This window comes from Globicephala melas, chromosome 1, assembly GCF_963455315.2.
Source record: "Globicephala melas chromosome 1, mGloMel1.2, whole genome shotgun sequence".
Classification (NCBI taxonomy): Eukaryota; Metazoa; Chordata; class Mammalia; order Artiodactyla; family Delphinidae; genus Globicephala; species Globicephala melas.
In genome coordinates this window covers 91,996,971-92,021,709 of record NC_083314.1, presented here as the reverse complement: position 1 = coordinate 92,021,709, position 24,739 = coordinate 91,996,971, and the positions used below count along the sequence as shown (strand labels likewise).

The following is a 24,739-nucleotide window of genomic DNA, read 5'->3' as shown; positions in this document are numbered from 1 at the left end:
TTGTTCCTAAATTTTATTTTCTCATATTGTTCTCTTTTACATTTAACCACAGATAATTATTTTGACTACATTTTATCTGCTCCTTGTTTGTCTTTTCTATTATAAATGGGGTTTTGAATATGCAATAGTGGGAAGTTCCCTAACCAGTTCAGTTTAGGGAGATGTGTGTGTGCATGACCTTGCTGAAATTGTGCTTTCTTTCCCCTTACTCAGGATGTTTGATGTAGGTGGCCAAAGATCAGAACGAAAAAAGTGGATTCACTGTTTTGAGGGAGTGACAGCAATTATCTTCTGCGTGGCCCTCAGTGATTATGACCTCGTTCTGGCTGAGGATGAGGAGATGGTATGTTGGAGCTTCTGGTAAATAAAAGGCCTGTCTAATGCAGGCAGGAAACGGAAAATAGCTCTTAGGAAGACTTTGTTCATCCATTTACTCATTGAACCAAAACTTAAAATCCTTAATTTTTCTCCTTGTCAGTGTGATTAGATTTTTCAAAATATTGATCCATGCCCTCTTAAACTTACGAGATAGGACAGCACATTGAGTATGTGGGCAGGATTAAGTCCTCTTGTTAGCCAGTCCTTATTCCCACCTCTCAACCTCTAAGAATTATAAAAATGAGGACTGACTCAGCTTTTGTGTTATCAGTGTCTGACTTCTTTTCATGATTGCCCATCAGCACTTTTAAAACTTCTTGGTCTGGGACTTCCCTAGCGGTCCAGTGGTTAGGACTCTGTGCTTCCACTGCAGGGGGCATAGGTTCAATCCCTGGTCGGGGAACCAAGATCCTGTATGCCTTGTAGCACGCCCCCCCCAAAAAAAAAACCTTTTTGGTCTGTTGTTCATTAACAGTTAATCTACTTTTACTTTTTTGCTACTGACCTATTATCCTTTGTTTCTTTTTTAGAACCGAATGCATGAAAGCATGAAACTGTTTGACAGCATTTGTAACAACAAATGGTTTACAGACACTTCGATCATTCTGTTCCTCAACAAGAAAGATCTTTTTGAGGAAAAAATAAAGAGGAGTCCATTAACTATCTGTTATCCAGAATACACAGGTAAGGGATCATGAAAGATTTTGTCGGAGGTATACATCTTGAGTCAAAACTTTAGTGACCTTCCTACAGCTGTCTTTTGTTTTGAACATTGTGTGTATCTCCTTATGGAGAGTGTTCACTGGTAGTGGTATCAACATTAAGCATGTGATTAAGACCCCTTAAGTCTAAAGTGTTATTCTAGACATAATTGAGTTTACTGTGTTTATTTTATATTTCTGTCCTCCTCATTTTTTTTTTACATCTTTATTAGAGTATAATTGCTTTACAATGGTGTGTTACTTTCTGCTTTATAACAAAGTGAATCAGTTATACATATACATATGTTCCCATATCTCTTCCCTCTTGCGTCTCCCTCCCTCCTACCCTCCCTATCCCACCCCTCTAGGTGGTCACAAACCACCGAGCTGATCTCCCTGTGCTATGCGGCTGCTTTCCACTAGCTATCTATTTTACGTTTGGTAGTGTATATATGTCCATGCCTCTTTCTCGCTTTGTCACAGCTTACCCTTCCCCCTTCCCATATCCTCAAGTCCATTCTCTAGTAGGTCTGTGTCTTTATTCCTGTCTTACCCCTAGGTTCTTCATGACATTTTTTTTTTCTTAAATTCCACATATATGTGTTAGCATATGGTATTTGTCTTTCTCTTTCTGACTTACTTCACTCTGTATGACAGATCTAAGTCTATCCACCTCATTACAAATAGCTCAATTTTGTTTCTTTATATGGCTGAGTAATATTCCATTGTATATATGTGCCACATCTTCTTTATCCATTCATCCGATGATGGACACTTAGGTTGCTTCCATGTCCGGGCTATTGTAAATAGAGCTGCAATGAACATTTTGGTACATGACTCTTTTTGAATTATGGTTTTCTCAGGGTATATGCCCAGTAGTGGGATTGCTGGGTCATATGGTAGTTCTATTTGTAGTTTTTTAAGGAACCTCCATACTGTTCTCCATAGTGGCTGTACCAATTCACATTCCCACCAGCAGTGCAAGAGTGTTCCCTTTTCTCCACACCCTCTCCAGCATTTATTGTTTCTAGATTTTTTGATGATGGCCATTCTGACTGGTGTGAGATGATATCTCATTGTAGTTTTGATTTGCATTTCTCTAATGATTAATGATGTTGAGCATTCTTTCATGTGTTTGTTGGCCATCTGTATATCTTCTTTGGAGAAATGTCTGTTTAGGTCTTCTGCCCATTTTTGGACTGGGTTGTTTGTTTTTTTGTTATTGAGCTGCATGAACTGCTTGTAAATTTTGGAGATTAATCCTTGTCTTCTTCATTTTCTGAGGCAAATAAAGAATGATAAAAATCAAAATTTTGTATAAATATATTCACAAAATACAAGAATAAGGTGCAGTTAATACACTCAAGAAACTGACGTTGGTTGTAGAAAGAGACACGCTTGAAGAATTTCATTTTAGTGTAAAATGTTCATTAATAGAAGAGCAGAAGAAGGGGTTACCTCAGTGGGATCAGTGTAGTCTTTTTCTAGAGGAAATGACACTTGGAGTAAGGTAGTAAGAGGATGAACTGTAAATCATCAGGCAGACGGGGGAATAAAAACATTTTAGGAAGAGGAAACAGCATATATGAAAATATGGAGTTAAAAATGACATGATTTGTTCTGAAACCTAGGAGGAATTTGGTATTGATGGAGCTTAAAGTGGTGGGGAAGAGTGGTTGAAGAAGTGGGCAAGGATGCTCGTGGAGGGCATTGTATCCCATGCTGAGACAGTGGGGAGCTATTGAAGGATATTCATTGGGGTACATGATGTAGTAGAAACTGATTTAGAAAGATAATGTGATAGATGTCAATAAAGATAGATAGTAGGGGAGTTGAATTAGTGAGGACTCTCTTAGGATGCAAATAGAAACTTTTGATGAAGATACAAGGATATATCATAGAAGTCAAGGACAAGAATGCAGACAGTTCTCAAGAATGCAGTTAGAATTAGGAACCCTGCAAGCACTGTCAAGAACCCTGGGAGCACTTCTTTCCCCATCTCTGTTCGCTGTTCTCTGTGTCTCTCTATTCTTCTCTCTTTCCTTACCAACTTTCTCTGCTGCTCAGTTTATGTGATAAAAGATGGCCCTGCCACAGTTTCTATATCTCCTCCATTTAAAAGACCAGGCTAGACTGGGATTGTTTGGCCCAAAGTTCAAATTCCTAAAAGAGAGAGATTCTGGCCAGGGTTAAGTCAGGCAGAAACCCTTAGTTCAATCAGATGAGGTTAGGGACACAAACATGAGTGCCAGAGCTGTATCACTATGACCTTTAGATCAGAATTGAGTATTTCTAGGAAAGGGGACCTCTTGTTAGCTGAGCAGACATGTAAATGCTTTATATAGTAAGGTGAAAGGGTGTAGCTAGGGTAAGGAAGTGGGACAAGTCAAAGGTACTCTCAGAGTTCTGTATTAATTGGGTGTCAGTACTGTGATCTGAATTCATATTTAGGAATGTTGGTTTTGAAGTATCTATGGAACATCCTGATGCAGATATCTAACAGATAGTTATATATGTGGCCTTGAGCCTGGGGAGAGGTTACAGGTTAGTAACAGATACTGATTTGGGATCATGTGTAAATACAACATGGAAATGGATGAGATGACCTAGAGTGATGATATAGAATGAGGAGAGAATAGAATGAGAGTGAATACCAGGCTCTATTGGCAGGAGAAAAAGAAAGGTTTGTATAGGTTACAAAGAGAAGAATCTGGAAAGCCAAAGTATCAAAAACTAAGAAGAGAGTTTAAATAGTGAGGAGTGGTCAACAATGTCATATGCAGGTACGTAAATACATTTTGAAAAAAATGGCCTCTGGAGTTAGCAGTCAGGAGATCATTGACTGTTATGGAGAGCATTATCAGTGGAATGATGAGAGCAGAGCCAGGATCAGTGAGTTACTGAGTGGGAAGTGAAGAAATGAAGACAGGTGTAGCCTCCTCTTGAGCAGCTTAGATTACAGGGGAAGGAGAGATCTTTAAATGTTTATGAGCTTAGAGGTAAGATCCTACAGCAAAAGAGAAGTTACAAAAAGTGGATGTAATTGATGGAGCAAGATGTGTAAGCAGGTGGGAAAAGAAGGAAGCAAAAGTCTAGGTAGGATGAATGGATAAACAAATTGGTATATCTGTACAATGGAGTATTATTTAGCTATAAAAAGGAACAAAGTACTGATAATGCCACAACTTTGATGAACCCTATAAACTTTATACTAAATGGAAGAAGTCAAACAGAATAGGTTACGTTTGTGTGATTCCTTTTATATGATGTATCCCAAATAGGCAAATCCATAGAGACAAAGCAGTTTGGTTGTTGGTTATTAGGAAATTGGCACAAGGGGAATGAGGAATGATTACTTAATGCGAATGGGGTGTTTTTCTGGGGTGGTGGAAAAGTTTGAAACTAGAGAGAGGTGGTGATTGTATAGCATGTGACTGCACTAAATGCCACTGTATTGTAAACTTATTGCATGTTATGTGAATTTCACTTCAACTTAAAAAAAAAAAGTATAGATAGAGCAGTTGAATTTTGAATCAAAAGGAAGACATCTCTAAGACCAAAGATACAAATAAGTGCAGATATAGATAACTTTTTAAGTGAGGTGGTGGGCTAAAAAGTTGAGATGTAGTTTAAAGCCCCGTGGCCTCTGTTTTCTTAGGGAATTTGGAAATGTCGTCATCTGTTCAGAGGGAGGAGGGAGGTGAGAGTTGGGTAAGTTGATGGAAAGTATCCACGTTTTAGAATGGGAGAACAATCTTACTTAAGACAAGTAAAGGATTGACATTAATGTTTCAGCTGGAAATCTTAACACATAGCAAAGAGTCCTCAATATCATGTCCATTTTTGGGTGGCGGGGGGTAGGGTGAACTTCCAAGCCTATCTTCCATTGACTTCATTCTTAAGGATTCTCACAGTCCTGATTTCCCAAGTATCAATATCTGTTCCTACCAGACAAAAATCTGATGTTACGTGTTTCAAACATCTGTCTTCTTTAATTTACAGAGGTTCTGCACATCTCAGTAAATCTATTTCAAGCACCTACCAAGCTATCTTCCTTCTGTTCTTTAAACAGTCTGTTTACATAATAGTCATTTCTTTAAGCTTTTCTTTGTTATTTAGTCATCTTTATATACTTATTTGTTGATATATTTTTGTCGTGCTTAATGTCACTGAAAATAGCCCCTAGTTCACAGGAATAACTGTGTATGCTGTCTTTGTTGAGTTTCCCTGGCTCTGCAGACAGTTTCTAAGGCTGTTCTAAAGAGTCACAAGTAGACAAGATTGTGTAGGAAGCAGGCGATTAAGAGTGTTAATTACCAATGTTGTTGAAATAGGGTTTAACTTTCGGGTCCCCCTCTTTGAAGAAATAACAGATTTATTAGGGTATAATTCACATACCATAAAATTCACCATTTAAACATATACAGTTCAGGCCCCTTTCGCTTTTGCATCTACTGGTTTACCTTTGGTTATTTAAACTATTTCCCTAAGGCTCTGAGGCTAAGCTCCGTTAAAATTGCAATGATTTTGAAAAGAAGCATGACTTCCCCTTTTGAATTGTTTATTTCAGCACCACTCCAAGGAGCACAAGCTCTCTGACCTTTTAAACAGTTATGTTCTTCTAGAAATGCATCTTCCTACCTCCCTAGTTTCCTTTTATTCTTTCTAGATTTTTTAGCTAAAAAGTCTAAATAAAAGGGAAAGAAACTTAAAGTTTTGTTTTCCTGGATCTTTGTGATAATTTTATTTTACTTATAATGAGATTCTGCACTCAAGAAACATGTAATGATTATAGAAAAATAGAAATCTGTTTATTTCAGTTGTGTTATATTTCCTCTCTCCGTAAGTAAATTGTGATGGCCTGACTTAGTTGAGTCCAAGCAGCTGTTTTAATTTGAACTGAGAATATTGGGTGTCTGCCTCAGGTTCCAATACATATGAAGAAGCAGCTGCTTACATTCAGTGCCAGTTTGAAGATCTGAACAGAAGAAAAGATACCAAGGAGATCTACACCCACTTCACCTGTGCCACAGACACCAAGAATGTGCAGTTTGTTTTTGATGCTGTTACAGATGTCATCATTAAAAACAACTTAAAGGAATGTGGACTTTATTGAAGAGTGTGGATGTTAAATAGAAGGTAAAACTTTGAACAGTTTAATTATAGTGCTGTACTGATGTCTCTTGACTTTGTAAACTTTTTCTAATTACAAATGTTCTTCTTTCCTAGTTATTACAGTGTGGAGTGTTGAGACCAGACTTCTTTTGCTGTCTCATTGGGCAGCTGCAAGCATGAACGGGACCAGGGAATGGCAGCGGCATGCAGAATCTTAGTACTCTTTAGCACAATCTTCTGTATTAGGGAACTCTTAATTGACATGAGATGCTAAAGTCAGACATTGGAATTGGAACAACTGTAAAGTATGATTTGATCATGAAGACATCACTTGGATTTCACAATCTCAAATGTTTAGGGCAGGTGTCAAGTTGAGGTGCTGCATTCCAGAACTTCAATATGTAGCTTACTCTTTTTTTTTCCTTCTTGACAAACCACCAGTAGTTCATTTTTTAAGTTGTTTTTTGTTGTTTATTTTTTTTAATCAAGGGAAGAATAACTTCACTAAATTTTATTTCTTTGTAAAAGAATCTTTATTAAAACACAAACAGTCTTAACTATGCACATGATGTGACCAGATCATCTTGAAAATTTTCCTTTTAGTAGGAACTCTTTGTTTTTAACTCTTGGTATGGTCAGAATATAATATTTCCATAATTGCTTAATTCTTTACAATTATTGGGGCTCTAATTATAGCTTTTTTGGATGAAATTTATGTTACTATTCCTGTTCAAAGTACCATTATGGTTTCTAAATGGTAATTACATTGAAGAATTCTGTAGTAAGATTCCAGCTCTTTTTTTAAGCTTATGGTTGAAGGTTAACCTGGTTTATGCTGATTACCAAATTACTAGATAAATGCTGATGTAGTATGATAAAGTCAGCTTCTTGGATACAGACGCACCCAGGGCAGCTGCCGGTTAGAAATGCAAATTGCTAAATTCCAAACAGAACCAGTGTGACTTTGCTGCTACACATCTGCTAAATTGACCACTTCAATTCTTGCTTGTCCGTCTCAGTCATAGGGAGTTCTGTAAAAGATGCCCCTTGTTTTCCATCTTCCATTGGCTTTTTCTGTTGGGAAACATCTAAAGTGTATTAACAGTGCATGCCTTTACTTTGTAAACATGGTGCCAAATCCCTGTTTGCCATTGTTTTTATTGTAGCAATGTTCATTGTAGTAATCCTTAGTCAGTACCTTCTTTTGCTGAAACTATTGATTTGGGGACTTTTTTTCCACTTTGTTGTGTGTACAGATTTTAATCTGTTATAGTTGGCAGCAGTATTAAAATGGTGAGTAAAGAGCCCAGGTTTGTTCCTGTTTGTAACTAGTCCTTTCTGGAAGTATTTTCTTCTGTTGCTTTTTGCCCCTGCTGTGTGCTTAGGCCTTTGTCTGAGAATGGGTTAGGTAGAAGGGTTCCCTGAAGGTGTTAGTCTTTTGGTGTAATAGTATTGTTGAATCTTGGCCTGACTGAGCGTGTTATGTCATATCTGTGTTAGTGATATGCAGTCAAAACTCATTTTCCAGATTTACATTTTGGTTGTGTGGAGAGCTCTATTTACCTCAGCCTGCAGGTCCTTTTGTACAATGTACAGCAAATGTCATTAAATACTGAATGGTCCATTAGGGGAAGGCAAATGAAGAGAATGCATTTTGAGCATTCCAAATCAGTAGTTTGAGTAGTGCCTTTTGGGGTCCGATCTTTTTCGATTGGATTCTATTTCATCTTTTGATGTGACCTTTCACTAGTTTTAAAAAAAAAATGGTTGGTGGTCATCAAAGCTGGTTCAGAAAGCAAGCCACAGCACTTCAGTGCCTTTATTGGTAGTTTTTTTTTTTTTTTTCTTTCGTGGGAAAAATACAACTATACAGATGGTATAACCGTGTTATCTAACAGTTTTTTTTTTTTTAGGATTGGCAAAACTGGATCTAAAAGAAAGAAAATTATCAGCTTCAATTGGTGATTGACTTGTGCCCACAATGTAAATAGGGATAGTTCTTGTTCATTTTGAATATATCTTTTCCTTATTGTATTGTGTGATATAGGATCATCTGGAAATGAGAACTGGTAGAATGTTGGTTTAACTGTAGTCTTTCTATAGTCTGGGCTAATGGGAATGCGTTGATAACACAAAATAAGGGATAATCCAAAAAAATTAATACTTTGAAATGCATTTTGTATTTTCATTTGAATACGTCTGTCTGATATGTTAATTTTTTAGCCCTTCTGTCAATGAAAAACAGTAGTTCTCCACAATTTTGCCTCTATACCATTTACATTTGTCCTGCGTTTACATGAGGATCACCTCCTACCCCCCCATGCCAAATAATTTATCAAAATGCACATTCCTTAAGGACACAGGGACACAGTTTCAGTCAGTGGTTTTCAAATATGCCTTAAGTCAAAATCACCTGGAACCATCTCGGAGATTGACTCTTGGCTGGTGGGCTGGCATTCTGTAATTTTAAGAAGGTGATTCTGATCATCAGCCTTACAAATCACTATTGTATCAATATTTTGAATTAAAAGGTCTTTTCTTACAGCAGAGCCAGAATGTGGGAATGAAACCTCATATCTATTAGCCTGGAGAAAAAGGATTGATGTTTGTAATCAAAGAAGTGAAAAATTGCCTGTGTCTTTTTGGTGGAGAATACTGGAGATTTGTGATGGATCATGTTTCAGAATTTAGGTGCCCAGTCTTTGGACCACTTAAGAAATCAGCACATCTAAGAAAATTAAATTTTAACAAATAACGAACAGTAAACAGACACTAGCAGGAAGGATTGTAACAGTACCTTTATTTTGTTGACAGTCACATCTTCCCCACCTGATTAAAACTCTGGGCTGTAGAATTGCCATCCATTAGGCTCTATGTAGAGAGGAAGTATTCTGCTCCTTAATGGCCAGTCTTCCCTAACCTTATAATTCCAGCCTTGCAATAGGTTTCACCTCCTGGCATGAAAATTCCAAGAATTTTTACAGTTATTCATAAGTGGATCTTGAAATGTCTTTTTCACCGTGGACAGTTTGAATTCTAAACCTCTAGTTCAGTGTATCATACTGATGGGTTGTTATTTTTCACAAGGTGCTACATTCTAAGAATAGATGGACCAAATTTTTAAAAGCTGTTTTCTTCCCTCGTTTATGTTTTATTCTCTTATGTATTATATTTGTGTTTTATTATATGCACATTATGGAGTATTTAGGAATAACTGCTGGTTCTTCTAATTTATTTGCCCACCTGTTATTCTTATATCCTGGCCACTGTTCTCTGATTTGTAGCTGTGGCTTTCTTTCGGCATTGCTTGCCTAACCTGACTAGTTACTTTTTATATTTATCCATTTGCTTAGCATAGTTCTGGAGTTTCCTGTTGCAGAGCTCCTTGCTGTATTGGCAGTTACATATAAGGGAAAGTTAGTCTCTTATCCAATTAAAAACCTGTCTTGATTTTTTCCCCTTCTAGATATTCAAAAAACAATAGCCCTCTACTCACTGATATTACCTGTGAAATCTTTCATATGTGACACTGACTTTAAAAACAAAATTATCTCAGTTTCCAAGTACTGCCAGGTAATTTTTGTGTTCCAGTTTAGACTTCAAAGTACAAATCAGAGATCTGACCTGGACCAGCCACAGCTCTCCGTATAACTTTATGGCCACCAAACACAAGAGAAAACCGGGCTGCTTAGAGGCCTGGAACTGAAAGTTGCTCTTACTATGAACTATTAGAAAGTAAAAGATTTAAGTGAGGCGTACTGGAGAACTAATTTCCAGGATGGTCAAGATCCTTGTTCCTTTGTTTAGGTTTTAAATCCCCATTCCCACCCCCAGTTTTCTCATAACCTTTTATGAGTTACTTCTGCTGAGGAAAGCGTATTTCAGAACAAATCAGGGCAGGATGGTTATTTTCTGATACTATGTCAGGCCTACACCTGGCTTTACTCAAGTCTCTCAGGAATAAGAGATAATATGGAATATTATGCAGCAGTAGATACCTGAGGTGCAAGATTAACATACAGATTCTCTGGCTAAACTCTACTCAATTAAAATGTCTGAGCCAGGTCCTGGGAATATGTATTTCTAAAATAAATTCCTCAGGTGGTTCTGATGCAGCTAACCTGGGCCAATATTTGGGGACAACTGAATAGACCTTATATTAAAGATCAACCCAAATAGTAGACAACATCAAAATCACTAGTGAATGACTAAGTTATTTTTTATTTGCCATTAAGTATAAAGCACCTACATGACTTAAAGTGCCTTTCACCCAGAAAATTAGTATGAGGACTGTTTGGTCAAAGAACATTCCTACATTTTAGACAGAGTATTTCGTTTTTATAGAAAATTAAGGCAAAACAAGAAACTTGGGGTTTCCAAACTTTTATTTCACTCCATTTATTTATTCAGTGAAAATTGAAAGATATACCAAAGTAAAGATAAAATCCTATGACAAAGGTAACTATGTGTAATAACATGAATATTCATTTATAGTTGGTAGATAAAAGAGCAAAGCTAGCTATAGAATGAAAGTCTTCTTGAGAGGGTTTGGGAAGGGGTAGGTAAGGGGAATGATTGAGGAGTCAAATATAATATAAAATCTTTGTATGCCCAGTGGTATATGTTCTCCCTTCCTGAAATCTAGTGGGAATCAACATGGTAGTAGAAATAATCAAATATTAGTAAACATACTTCTGAGGTACACCATCTCAGTGTGTTAGTGTTCACTAAGCTGTGAGATCTTTGACAGCTGGCATATTAAGTTCTGTACAACCTGGTTTATCCTGTCTTCTTACCCTCCACCCCCACCCCCCAGCCATATTCCTTTGGGTTATCCAAACAGTTTTACCGAGAGGCTTGTTTATATGTAAGAGAAAATCCCAGTAGACATAACAAATCATAAGAAATTACCTGTTTTTTCTTGCTTATGTAAGATGAAGGTCCGCAGCCTCTTATGAAGTTGGAGAGTTGCTTGATGTGCTGGGTTCTGGTCTTTTCCCTGCTTCCAGCTAGCTATGAAGTCTTTCAGTCTTATATCCCTCATCTAAAGACAGACTAAATTATTTCTTCTAGCTGTGATAGTCTATGGTTCTGATCAAATAGAAATAACACATTTAAAAGTGTTTTGTACATACTTTTTGTGATACTCAAGATTGTACTCCACTGCAAAAAAGGTAACCTAAGACAATACCAACAAATGTATTCATTGTAGCTGGTTGTCTTTTCTCAGCATCACTTTTCCCATATTCATTTCGAAAACTTGAAGTCAAGTTCAACTACAAATTACCCTATATTTTGCGAAGCAGGGTGAAAAGGTCTTTGTTTTGCATTTAAATCCAGTTCTTTATTTTCTATTCAAACTGGTGCTTACTTTTCCATGACCAAAGGAAAGAAAAGTTCCTGCAGTCTGCAGTATATCTGTTTGACCTCACAGAGATGTCTTCACGCGTTTATCTAGCAGGATCACCAGAGGCTCTGGCACACTTGCAGTCCCTGGCCCAACACTGAAGTCCTGCTGGAATCTGTGCTCCGGGGGCTGTGCCGGGTAGAGAGGGAAGTGGGAGGTAAGAGCTCTTCACCCTTCACCACCTTCTCCACCCAGCATGGCCGGCACACTTTGGTCTACGGCACATCTCCAAGTATAGAGTGGTTTTTGAATGCTGTTATTTTTCACCTTGGGGATGGGGCCACCCAGATTTGGACTATTTGGGGTACGTGGTTTTTTTTATCAGAGTAAGAACTGTTACAAGTAGATATGTCTTTTATAGTTATACTGAATTTTTAGACTGAATTTTTGTGCTGCTTTTATTCCTCCTTTAATTGACAGAAACATAAAAGCACATTTCCAATTATATTTTTTCCATTTTTTTATTGTGTTAAAATATACATAACATAAAATTTGCCATTTTAATTATTTTTAAGTGTATAGTTCAGTAGTACTAAGTACATTCACATCATTATACATCACCACCATTCATCTCCAGAACTTTTCTCATCTTCCCAAACTGAAACCATACCTATTAAATAATAATTCCCCATTTCCATTCTACTTTCTGTCTTTATAAATTTGACTACTTTAGGTACTTCATATAAGTGGAATTATACTGTATGTGTCCTTTTGAGTCAATCATATTTTTATAAGAAAAAAAAAGCAACTGTAATCAGATTTATATGAAATGGAACTTAATTTACATTTGGCTTACTTTCATCAGTGTCTAATCATGCAATGCAAGGGAAGTGTGTTACAGTCTCTGCCCTCTAAGAACAGAAAATTATACCTTAAACAAAGCTATTTATACTTTTACTGTTTTATGCTAATTTCACATTCTATTTTGAGACCAATTTGGATTTAGTGTGGAGATGATTTTGTTAAATATCTATGATTTAGAGATGGCATAATTTAAAAATGACCAAGGATTTGTTTGGGAATAGAAGGAGCTTAGGAGAATGAAAAAATTGACTTTGATGTTATAGTGTATGGTGGGCTGTTGGTATTACGGTGCATATAGAAAGACCACTGGCTTTGGATTCAGAAGACCTGTTTTGGAGTTCTAGTTCTGCTACTTCCTAGCAGTGTGATCTTGATGAAGACTCTCCACCTCCCTTGGCCTCAGTTACTTATCTGTAAATTGCTAGTGAACCTGGAATATTTTAAGTTTCTTCTAGCTTTATCGTTCTAAGAATTAAGATTGCAGTATGTGAAAATAGGGTTGAGTATTAGTTTCTGACCTATCTTGTTATGAAAAAACAATTTCTGATGATATAAAATTCAACAATATAGTGTAAATTTAAAATGAAACAAAAGAAGACAGATATAGACAGCAGAGTGAGTATATGGCATAATTTTGGTTTTAAGCTTTCTAACAGCTGTTTTATGCAAAGAGAACTTTTGATCCACACAATCAAAATGTCCATGAGATAAAAATAAGCCGGTTGGGCAGGAGAAGTACCAGTGGAGTTGTCTCTAATAGTATGAGGTTTGGGAACCATCTCTGGGCCTGACAAACAGTGAAACTGCGGTAAGGATTAATGCCTTTTTTCGGAAGCTTATCCAGAACATTTGAAGTCCTCTTACCTTTACTCAGAGAACATCCCAGTGTTGGCTAAGAGCTTTAGGAAATTGTTTTGACTTTGTTCTAAGGAACAAGAGAACGGATGACCAAGGCCCACTGTTTTTATTCTGTGTAGACTCACCAGAAGAGTTTTAGCTTGAAACTATTGTAAGATGAATAACCAGATCCTAACTTCAGTAAAGCAGCTGTAGAAGTGTTGCTTTTAAGTACTGCTACTTCCCCATCCAGCCTCAAAGGTAACCTTTTTGCAAAGTGCATATAGGGTGGCTTGTGTGAATTTGTTTATAAACCAGTTAAAAGTTGGGATGTCTACCAGAGCAAAAGAAAACTAAAATGCAGCCGTGTTTTATTCTGCTACAGATTGTTCTACCAGAAGACCTGTCCCACTGGCTTTGTTTTCATGCTAGTACTGTAGGGCAGGTTCTATATGAACATTAATAACCGAGGAGCCTGGGTTGGGCTTTTACAGTTTGGCCCATAGCCAATTCCTGCCTAGAGTCAAAGATCAAGGAAAAGTGAATAAAAGAAGCAAATAATCTGGCATGATTTGGGGGTAGGTGGGGCTACCCTACTTGAAGGTAGAATAAATGGGAAAAGTTACATCTGGGCCCTGAATAGATAAGATCATAGCTATAGCAAAGATTCTTAACCTGGGTCTTCAGAACTCCAAAGATAAAACTGGGTTCAATATGTTGGTTTCCTTTGTAATTCTCTTGAGTTTTATTTTATGCATTTTTAAATACTCTGAGAAGAGGTCCATAGGTTTCATCAGACTGCCAGAGGGATCTATGATACCAAAAAAAACAAAAACTCAGAGCCCCTATATGTTGAGTTAAAGCAAAGAGGTTAATCTTTGGAGCGTGCCCTTTAGTATAGTCCCTGAACAGTGCTTGGATGCAAGAAGTCTTACCCAGATTTTTTTCTTCGGCTTAAGTTTTTTAATCGGCAGTGGGCAGAGTAGTTTTCCTTATTTTTCTGGTAATTCTCCCAAGTTGGTTTCTCTTCAAGGAATCAGAAAGACTATTAAATGAATCCAATTTTAACAGCTGCAAATGTATTCTTCAGTGTATTTCAAGCTCATATGGCTCTCTAGTATCAATATTGCTAGTAGTAGCCTAAGTGTGAATGTGTATTTTTGGCAAGGAGCAGATATTCATTTTAATTGACACTTTCTTTTATATACTAAATCTTGGATGCCCAGAGCTTTCCTCACTAGTAGTTGTAAATGCTAAATCTATACTTGACTTCACCACCTCCTGTCAAGATAAATACAAGCTTTGTTTCCCCCTAAAGGAGTTCAGGGAATAATTTAATTGTTGGCCTGTTTGGGGAGATGTTGTTTTCAGCCAGGCATCTCATGGACCCAGCTGCGAAGATTTTCGATGCCTAAAGCAAAATCAGCTGGCTTTTTTGTTCTCCTGAAACATGTAGTGGTTGAAACAAGGATTTTAGGATTGCTCACTTATTCTAAATTCTGTGATAGAGAAGTGGCAGCAATAAAATCATTAATACTCCAAGTGGGAGTGTGTTCTGTCCTCCAAGTTTATTCAGAACGTGTCTTGTATAGCTGATAAAGTTACTTACAGGGATAAGTATCCCTATACTTACAGAGATATAGGGAACACAGTTTTTTTGGCAGTTTGGGAGCAGAGGGATAATCTGTGCTTAATAAAAATCATTTTTGGGAATCCCCTGGAGGTCCAGTGGTTAGGACTCTGAGCTTTCACTGCCGAGGGCCGGGGTTCAATCCCTGGTCGGAGAACTAAGATCCTGCAAACAGTGTGAGCGACCAAAAAAAAAAAAAAAAAAGCCTTTCTGGATGTGTACCTTAGAAACTAAGAAACTCACATCTTCTATCTGGTGATTCAGGTCTCTGAGCTAAGGCACATAAAGGTCTGTTAGTAAAAAGGAGTGGTAGGTTTAGTGAGGTTCTGTTTTTAATTAGTTTTTTTGCAGACTGCAGGGAAGGTTTGCTTTTTTGTTTGGGATAATTCATCTAAAAACCTGGTGTTGAATTTCATACATGGGAGCTTTTATATAGGATTTCTTTCTGTCACTCACCACACAGCTTTTATGTGCCTTCCCCTCCTTCAGTTATGTTTGTGATCATTAGAATAACCCTGTGAAGTAGTATAGAGAAGTTATCTTCATTTTATAGATGAGGAACTCAAGGCTCACAGAAATGAAATATTTACATTTTTGTAGTAAGTTGCAGAACCAGTACTGGAACCTGGGTCTTCTGACTCCTGGCCTTGCATTCTTTAAACTGTACTAGCTATCCCACTTTTAAAAGAACGTATGAGACACAATTGCAATCATACCTACTCCATCTCCAAGGGAGAATGGATGTATTCTTGTCATGGTATATTGACCTAAAATTTTCTGCTTGAAATTACCCAGATTCTGAACCTGTTTATAGAACGTATACTTGAGGAATGGTGAGAATTAGAAGAGTCCACAGTCCTTGAGGTTTTCTTTGATAATAATATCTGTAACTGCATCAAATACAAATTTGACATTCTGGGTGTCTGTGGCACAGGTCATGTGACTGTAGATTTCTTTGACATCTTTTCTCATGTTGAGGTCAAGGAATTGACTCTTGATATAATTCCCTGCATCCTCGTAAGAGTTGTTCCCTGGTTTTCCAGAAAAATAGTGAAGAAGTGGGATAAATTAACCCTTCTTAGTTGCTCACTTTTTAAGTGACTCACTTGATCCTCGAAATGTTGTATTAGACAGCTGCAGTTGGGGGCCTATTTTTAGAGGGAGGGCCCTCTCCTTTATTGCACTCCAGTGTTTCCCACTTGAGTTGAGCAAAGAAATTGAGGAGAGAGGTGTCTCTATGTCTCCACCCTTGGTTTCTGGCAGTTACCATCTGAGCAGTCTGTGGGTCTCCTGAATCTAATGTCTGCTCTATTCTGGAGACATCGGAATTTAAACCTCTAACTGAATGCTCAACTTTCTCGGGTTAGACATCCAAATATCACTTGGACATTATAAAGCTCATAAGAGGAACTGAATATTAAAGGGATAAGGGATCATCAACTTGGCAAAGCAGAGGAGTTTCACTTACTACTCCTTAAAGACAAGTTCCTTTATGTCTCCTTGGTATAGGAAATGAGGCAGCCACCTGTCATTACTATGAAAGAATTGTCTCCAGCCCCTGGCACTTACCATCATACTCTGGAAAACAAATGCTGAGATGGACTTTCTTGATTTTTTCCTCAAAGAGGTCCTTCTTGTTGAGAAAGAGGACAATGGAAGTAGCCGCAAAGAACTTGTGGTTGCATATACTGTTGAACAGGTGCAGTGACTCATGCATACGATTCTATTAAGAGGAAACACCATCAGAGATATCAGGTTGGGCTTATGGGATATCTGCCTACTTCCTGTTCTTGCTCCCCTTGAAGAAACCAGTGTTCCAAATGTAAAAGGAAAGATGGGGAACAGCTTATCTCTTTTTTAGTGTGGTAGAGTAGAGCCAAAGAGATCTGACTTCCTTCTAATCCTCTTTATATCACAACTGTATGATTTGGGGGAAAGTCCTGAGCTTTTCTGAGTCTCAGTTTCCCTATCAGGATTATTATGAAGGTTAGATGAGATCATGTATGCATAGTGTCCATGATAGTAGGTGGTGTATAGGTATACAGTAAATGTTATGCAGATCTTTGGCAACCAGGGCACAGCTTAGGATTTTGATATCCTTAAGGGCTGCTGATTCAGGGTTGAAACTGGGCCCAAGTTAACATGTCCACATACATCTCCAGGATGATTTTGATAGGCTTCTGTTATAAAGTCCAAGATCTCAGTTCAGGCAGGAACATAATAGGGATTACTTGGCCCTTGTGCCAAATGATAAGGGCTAAAGAATTTCCCAGTGCCACAGCACAAGCACTTCTGCCTTATTTCCTTCTCTGATTGCCACTTTCAATGAGTGAGAAGTAGTGCTGTAATCTGCAGAGTCCAGAGGTTACCCAGTGCCCCAAACCAGCCTATTGTTAGGGAGTAGACCTTTAGGGTCTTGAAGTGTGCTATTAGCTGACTTGGGCTCAGTCTTTTCACCTTATAAAACTAATTAGTAGCCTTTTCTCATTGCTAATACTCCTATAAAAACCCTTTAAGGCCTTCTAGACTTCAAGGTTAAAGATGGAAGAGATCTTGGAAAATGCATGACCCTCTAAGACATTTTGGCTAGAAGATATTCAGAGTGCTCTAATGTGAACCTGAACTACTAAGGAGAAGGGAGAAGAACTGGAGCAGGGAATAGAAGGATAGAAGCTTTGTCTTCTATCAGTAAACTGTGGGCCTCCGTTTATAGAGCAGATGCATTTGTAAAATTGGCATTTTCCATGCCTTTGACATGCCCTGTCTTAAACTTGGACGGTACCTGGATGGGCTGACACTGTTCCTGCAGAGCTCCTGTCTTGTAAAACTCCACAGGCTCAAGAGAACCACCTTCAGGTAGTTCTCCAGCTGCCAATTTAAGTGGCATGTGAGAAAACTGGTTTGCCAGTCTCTCTGTAGTCCTGTTGACACTGAATATATATTTAGGCTTCCAAGTGAGGTTAGTATGCAACCCCTCTATCATGTTGCATAAAGATACACATCGTATGTTGTTCTTTCTGCTCTATCATTTTCATCTCCTATCCTTTACTTCCATAGGCAGCCTGGGAGACTACTAAGTAACTCCTTTGCCTTGCGAAGTTAATGATCACTTACCCTTTAATACTCAGTTTCTCTTATGAGATTTTTGATGTCCCAAGTAATACTTGGATGTCTAATTGGAGACCAAGCTCTCAGTAAATCTGGAGTTCTAAAGTGCTAACCTAGAACCTGCAGAAGAAGAGGTTTTCTTAGAATTATTTGCTTGAGACATTGGTCTGCTAGAAGACTGCTAGACTATTAGTGTTAGCTGAAATCACCCAAGTTGGGGTAATGGAGTGACACAAAGTTTAGAGGAAAGGTCACAGGGGAATTATCTATCAAAGCTGCTTGGTGCAAAGGTCACTCACCACTTCGTCATCTTCCACCAGCACCATATCATAGGCACTGAGGGCTGCACAGAAAATGATGCAGGTGACTCCCTCAAAGCAGTGGATCCACTTCTTTCTCTCTGATCTCTGCCCTCCCACATCAAACATCCTGAGAGAAGAAACACCTGTTTTCAAACGTATACCTACTGTGTGACCCACATGCACTTGGTGTTTACCCCACAGAGGTGGCAACTTTGGGGCCAGTTAGCGGTAAGATGGGAAGTGGAAAGGAAAGGGGGAGAAGTAGGAGGAAGTCAGACTGGGCTTTTGTGAAAGCCAAGAAGCATACCTATGTCCCTTTTTGGGTATCTGACATGCTCCCAGGGAACCGTGTACTCACCTGAAGTTCAAGTCTTTGACAGAAAACTTGGTCTCAATGATGCCTGTGGTTTTGACTCTGGATCGTAGCACATCTTGCTCATTAGGGAGGTAGTCAGGGGCTGTAATTCGGTCTAATTGATTCAGGTAGCTGCAAAAAAGTGATTGGCATTGATAATATTAAATTTTCCACAGCCAAAGTCAAGAAAGGTGAAGGGTTTTCCCCAAAGGCATATAGCTAACTTAGTGATAGAACCAGCCTAGAATTCATATTGTTAAATATAGGAGTCTTTCCTTCAAACCCTCTTGTGTCCTTACAAAAGGAAGTGTGGGATGGGCTGAGGGACAAGCCCATTTGGGGCAGAGGTTCTGTCCCATTTAAGTCAAGTCAGATAACTTTTCCTTGTGTTTCACCTGACTACAAGGTTTTCTAGACCCTTGAATGAGACTTGGTGGTTTAAATGGGTGCCAAAATTCCATCAAGAAGCAGGAGTAGATTAAAAGAGATTTTAGAAATATATGAGATGTGAACCAGTGCAATGCATGGACCTTGTTTATATCCTGAATCAAGTTGAAGGGAAAACATTCGAGATAATTGGGGAAAATTGAATGAACACTGACTTGGATATTTGATGACATTAAGGAATTATTAAATATTTAGATGTGATGATTATGTTGTGATTCTTTTTTTTTTTAAAGAATCTTTTATTTTTTAGAGCTAACATAGTGAAATTTTTAGGATGAAATTATATATCTGGAGTTCACTTCAAAATATTTCAGTGGGAAATGGAGATAAAATGAAACAAGAGTGGCCATCGGTTGGTAACAGTTGAAGCCAGGTGATTGATTGTATTATTCTGCTTTTGTATTTGTTTGATAGTTAGCATTAAAAAGTAAAAAAAAAAAAAAAAAAAAAAACAGATGTGAAGTGAGAGGACTGAGAGAAAGAGGGAGGGCAAATTAAGTATATGCCAGACATTTTCACATTTAAATTCTCATTTAACCTCATAAACCTTCAAGTTTCATATCCCATTTTACAGATGAAGGGAAAATCCAGAAGAGTTAAATAACTTGTCCAGGACAAGAGGCATTGTGCTATATTGTAAAAAACATTCAACTTTGTGGACAAATAGACCTGGATTTCAATCCAGCCTCTGCCATTTATCTATATGACTTTGGGCAAGTTAATTTTCTTCTCTGAACCTCAGGTTTTCCATCTATAAATAGGACTAATAAAAAATACTATCTACCATAAAGGCATATTGTGCAGATTAAATGAAAAGGTGTACCTAATGCACTGAGCAGTGCCTAGGCCTGAGCGAGTGAGTACTCCAGGGATAGTAAATGATAACTTTATTATAAGATAAGGTGATAAAACAGGGGCTAAACCCAGGTCTGTTTGCCTCTGAAGCTCATGCCCATCTATGATATCATGCTGTTTGAGGTAGGATTGATAAACTCTGCGTACCTTATCTTTTGGGGACCAACTTTGCATAGCTGGTACTCTCTAACCCCTGACCAACTTTCTTTGGTTTGCCCTGGCAGTTTGTGTCCTGTGCCCTGGCACCTTGACATAAGATGCTGTGGGTGAAGGAGATTTTCATTTTAGGCTAGTGACTTAAGTACAGCCTGTGTTGCCAGCTAGAAATTTCAGCCCTGAGAGGGCCATGATGAATCATGCCTCCTAGGAGAATGCGTGGCAGAACCGCAGGGCTGTATTAGTGTTCATGATTCTGAAAGGAGAGGCTACGTGTGTGAATTAAGAAGGCAGGGGCTGAGGGCTGTTAAACAGAGCACCTCTGTTTTGAATTTTGAGTCTTCAGCTTTGTAGGCTGCAGTGAACCAGTGTAAAGCAATACAGAGTGGTGGGAACTGTGGCAAATGTCCCAATGTAAAGGCATTAAATTCAAAGCATAGTAAAACACTGCTCAAGCCTAATAAGACAGGCATGCAGCCTGAATTCAGTCCTTGGGTCTCCAGCTGTCAGTGCCTAAAATTTTCAGCTGGCTGTGATTTCTCCTAGAAGGTTGCCGACGCCTCATCCCACCCCCTCCCCAGTCAGAGTCTTACTAGGATGCCGAGTCATTGAGCTGGTACTCTGCAGCTCTGTCAAAGCAGGCTTGCACCCCACTATCCTTCCACAACTTCTTGATGACCTCCACCAGCTCGGGAGGCATAGTGCCCTCCTCAATGGAGTCAGCCAGGTTGTTGAGCTGTCGCCCATCATCCTGTAAGGCAGAAACCAGGATGAGACTTACACGGGAGTAATGGCTTTCCAGGAGGCTTTTGGGAATTCTGCTGAAAGGAAAGCATTTTGCATTGCAACCAAAGCCTAAGGTGGAGATGGTGTCCAGCAAAGATTCTAAAATAAACACTGATTAATTTTTGAGGGTGCTTCTGAGATGCAGAGGGTGGCAATATATCCAGCCCTGGGATATCTAGTGGATAACAGAGGTCCCAGGGGCTTCCTCTGTGGTGTTTCCATCTTCCATCCTTAGTCCAAAAGTGAGTGTCCTGCCACAAAATGTGGGTGCTCTGCTGCAGGGAGATTGGAAGTTTAAAGACCAGATTGATCATGAAATGGACAAGATGATAGACAGGAACCTATCACCTTTGTTTTTTCAGTGATTGAAATCTAGGAAAAGGACAATAACTGGAACTAGGAATTTGGCCTATAAAAGTTCCACAGCCAGGGCAAAGAACCTGAGGGGAACAATTTAAATGGTAAAATAAGACCAAAAGGCAGAGGAAGCTGAGAGCAGATTTTTTTTTAATGAACATTTATTATAAAGGTAGGAATTGCATGCTTTGCTAGGACTGAAGTAAAAAGATTTAAAGCTCAGCAAATGGGATTTTAGTTACATAAACTTTTTTCTGACCCATGTTTCCTCATAGCTCGTTGGCCACTGGCCTGTTCTCCTCATTAGCCTTTCCTCCCACCCTTAACCACATAGCGTTAACCACGTACCACACAGCTTGCTTCAGCAAAGTCAATGCCCAGCGTGGGCATGGCCCGGATGATAGCCAGGATGGACTGTAGCACATTCCCATAGATGATGGCCTTGTACTCCAGGCATTCTTCTGGTGAATAGCCATCCTGATGAATGATCCTGCAAGGAGGAGACACCCAGCCCTTCGTTGGACCTGAGTAACCAGACCTAAGGGATTGGGACTCTGGGAGGATTTAAAGGGTCATAAGAACCCAATCTCTCTATTCTTACTGCTGTACGGAAGTGGAGAGTGAGGGACACGGGGCATGCAGATGAGGGACATTGGGAATAAGATCCTTTATATCCTTTACATCTGGGTTCCTTAGGAACCCAGATAAAGAGACCTTTATCCTCCATGCTTCCACTGGCTCTACTGACGTCTTCACCCTACCTCAGTCCTTTGGGGCTTTGTTCCTACTCACTTCATCTGTTTGACGATAGTGCTCTTTCCTGACTCCCCAGCACCTGCAGGGAGAAATGCTTATGCTTCAGATTTCCACCGGCTCTCCCCAACCCTCCAGGAGATGGCCCGTGAGAAGTCTAAGCCACTGCTCGCTTGGGAGCCTTGTTAGGGGAGAACACATAGGGATGATTACCGCCCCAATTTCTGCCAGCTTTGAGCTCAGGCCATTTGATCTGGAATTAGAGGAGAGTTTCTCAACCTCTGCAGTATTGACACTTTGGGCTGGATGGTTTTTTCTGTGGAGGGCTGTCCTGTGCATTGTAGGGTGTTTAGCAGCACTCCTGGCAGAGGCCAATAGCACTCCAGTCTTCTAGCTGTGACGACCAAAAATGTTCCCGACGTTTCCAAGTGTCTTGGGGTGGGGGTGGAGATGTACAAGATCTCGTTGAGAACCACTGATAGATTCAGGGGAACTCCTTTAACACATTTCTACTCTGCCTATTTTTACTCAAGAGAGTGATCTTGGGGTGGGATTGGAGAAAGCTGGATCACCTCACTGAAATACTATTTTTTCGTTATCTTACTGTTTCCATTATTGGCTAAAATGTTCTTAGATCCTCATTCACACCCCACTCTCCCTCTATCAAAGACCCGCATACCCTTCAGCTCTCTCCCCCACTCTATACTATCCCTGATGCCTTAAACCAACCCCCCCACCCCCACTTATCCTGTGCTTGGTCCCTCTAAGCTTCTTACCCTGAATGTAGAAGAAAGCTGCTTAGGCTTAAAAGATCTCTCAGGGGCCTTGCCATCTCTTTCCCCTCTGTAGCCTCCTGGGCTCCTTGGAGTCTGCTTACAGAGATGTGCTCTTTAGTGTGTCCTTAGGGCCATGCCACAGATCGGCTGAGGGAAAGGAGGTGCCTTAGTTTGGGGCTCTAGTTCCCAGGCTCCTCATGGGTTTGGAAACCCAGCCCAGCCAGCCAGTCTTCTGCTATAAAGATCCTACCTGCTCCAGCTTGCCTACCTCTGTACTACCATTGGGTGTTTTTCCTAAGCCAGGTGTCCCAAACTCTATTGTTTTGGCTCTGTTTACAGCCATGATCAATTTCTGACCGACTGAGGTGCTTTTCTTTTTTCAGCACAAACCTGTGATCTGCTTAGGAGCTCATCAAGCTGATGAGCCTCCCATCTGGCAGGGGCTTTAGAGGCAGCTGCTGAATAGAAAGCCAGGAAATGACTTCTCTAAAGACTCCATTCATCCCCACTCAGGGCTCCCCACTTCTAATATTTTTACAAATTTTTTTACTGAAAGCAAGGAGAAGGAACCAGTATACTTGGTAAGAACCATTAGGCCTATCCTTGGCACTACATGACACTGATTATATGGTAGGACTTCTGAGTCCACTGTCCTTTTCTGAGTCCTTGACTCAGAGTTTCTGTTTGTAGATTCAGTAAGTGTCTGCAAGCCCAGAGTTCATGATATTTGCTAAGTTGTTAGGTGTTAGGTTTGGTTAAATTTGGAGATGGGTGGGTGCATCCTGGCCCTCACACACTATTCCTGGTTCAAGGAAGAGCAGAACAGTTCCAGAGTAACTTTGGCATTCTGCATCTCATTGGGGTGGCTGTGCTCAGCCCTAGAGCTCCTGATCCCCTAGCCTGAGACTGGATGGGGAGAGGAAACATGACCTTCCATCCCTCCTCCCCACACAGTGGGCTAGAACCCACCTACCATCCAGGATAAGCAGGAAGGAGCAGTACCTTCTCCTTCTCTGGCCCATCTTCCCATCTCGCTCACCCAGCAATAGCAGCTTGACGGTCTTGGCTTCCTTGTCAGCATCCTCCTGCAGCTTCTTTTCTAGCTCTTTGGACCTCTTGGCCAGTTCTTTGTCCTCAGCACTGGCTCCACTCCCCATCTTTCTGCCGTCTCCTCCTTGGTGGCTTCCTCTGGCCCTTAAGCTTGTCCTCTAGGGTTTCCTATCTGAGAGATGGAAGATAAGGAAAAAGTAAATTGGGATCACGTATCAGTTTCTTAGTCCTCCTAAAAAGCCAGTCTGTAGGGAGCTGGGTGAGGGAGTGGGCTCTATATTCTCGTACCCTGCCTGTCTTGCCTGAGGCTACGTACCCCAGCCAGAGACCTACTTAGTCTAGGGATTGTAGCCTTTATATCTAGCAATGTGATGGGTTGAGCCAATTAAGAGCTCAATATGACAAAGGGCAAAGACCTAGGGAAATGATGTGCTGGATTCTGACACAGGAGGATAGGATGCAGATGCTGGAACTCTCTGGAATAAGATAATGGTTGTCCCATCCTTTTGAGGGACTGATCCCCTAAAAGTCTCTTCCTTCTTAGATTCACTTGCATTTTAGAGCTAGAGATTAGAAACACAAACAGAGGAAGCTTTCCCCACGTTGAGACTCCAGATTACACAGCTTCAAGGCACCAACGCACACTCTTCCATCATAGCAGGCCGGTCCTGGCAAGGAATCTTTGTTTGGGGTTTACCCCTTTTTGGAAAGATTAGAAATGTTTCCTCCAGCTCCTCCAGTGGCTGCTGCACCAGGAAGCTATTAGCGTTGTTCCTTTATGTTGGCTCATCTCTTTATACATACTCCTGTTATTAGCACTTAATCACTTCATTATTGTCTGTTTTACAGATGGGTTTCCTCCAGACTGAATTCCTCCCCCCGAAGGTCAGGTACCAAATCTGATTCATCTTTGAATCCTTCA

General features: G+C 39.7%; 2 protein-coding genes across 2 annotated transcripts in view; one reads left to right on the top strand and one right to left on the bottom strand.

The window, feature by feature from the left end:
* The window catches only part of GNAI3 (G protein subunit alpha i3), a 39,955-nt gene extending 31,901 nt beyond the window's left edge, over positions 1–8,054 (top strand). Inside the window, exons 6-9 of the mRNA XM_030868939.3 lie at positions 214–343; positions 909–1,062; positions 6,005–6,218; positions 6,309–8,054. Of these exons, the coding sequence (XP_030724799.1) occupies positions 214–343; positions 909–1,062; positions 6,005–6,195 (475 nt within the window). The 3' untranslated portion in view covers positions 6,196–6,218; positions 6,309–8,054. The remainder of the gene's footprint in view (positions 1–213; positions 344–908; positions 1,063–6,004; positions 6,219–6,308) is intronic.
* A 7,658-nt stretch (positions 8,055–15,712) lies between these two features.
* On the bottom strand, positions 15,713–23,924 carry GNAT2 (G protein subunit alpha transducin 2). Its single transcript, XM_030868940.2, has 8 exons — positions 23,807–23,924; positions 22,031–22,073; positions 21,587–21,728; positions 20,689–20,846; positions 18,641–18,769; positions 18,280–18,409; positions 16,442–16,595; positions 15,713–15,903 (listed from the first exon to the last, which is right to left on the bottom strand). The coding sequence occupies exons 1-8, from the start codon at positions 23,922–23,924 to the stop codon at positions 15,713–15,715; spliced, it is 1,065 nt and encodes a 354-aa protein (XP_030724800.1).
* Positions 23,925–24,739: the final 815 nt, after the last annotated feature.

What these genes read in the sequence shown, in the direction of transcription:
- GNAT2 (XM_030868940.2), bottom strand. Translation starts at nt 23,924, where the DNA reads ATGGGGAGTGGAGCCAGTGCTGAGGACAAAGAACTGGCCAAGAGGTCC. An exon ending in CGTCAAGCTGCTATTGCTGG is followed by an intron (nt 22,074 to 23,806) that starts GTGAGCGAGATG and finishes TTCTCCCTGCAG; the next exon opens with GTGCTGGGGAGTCAGGAAAG. An exon ending in TGGTGGAAGATGACGAAGTG is followed by an intron (nt 16,596 to 18,279) that starts GTGAGTGACCTT and finishes TCCTCTTAATAG; the next exon opens with AATCGTATGCATGAGTCACT.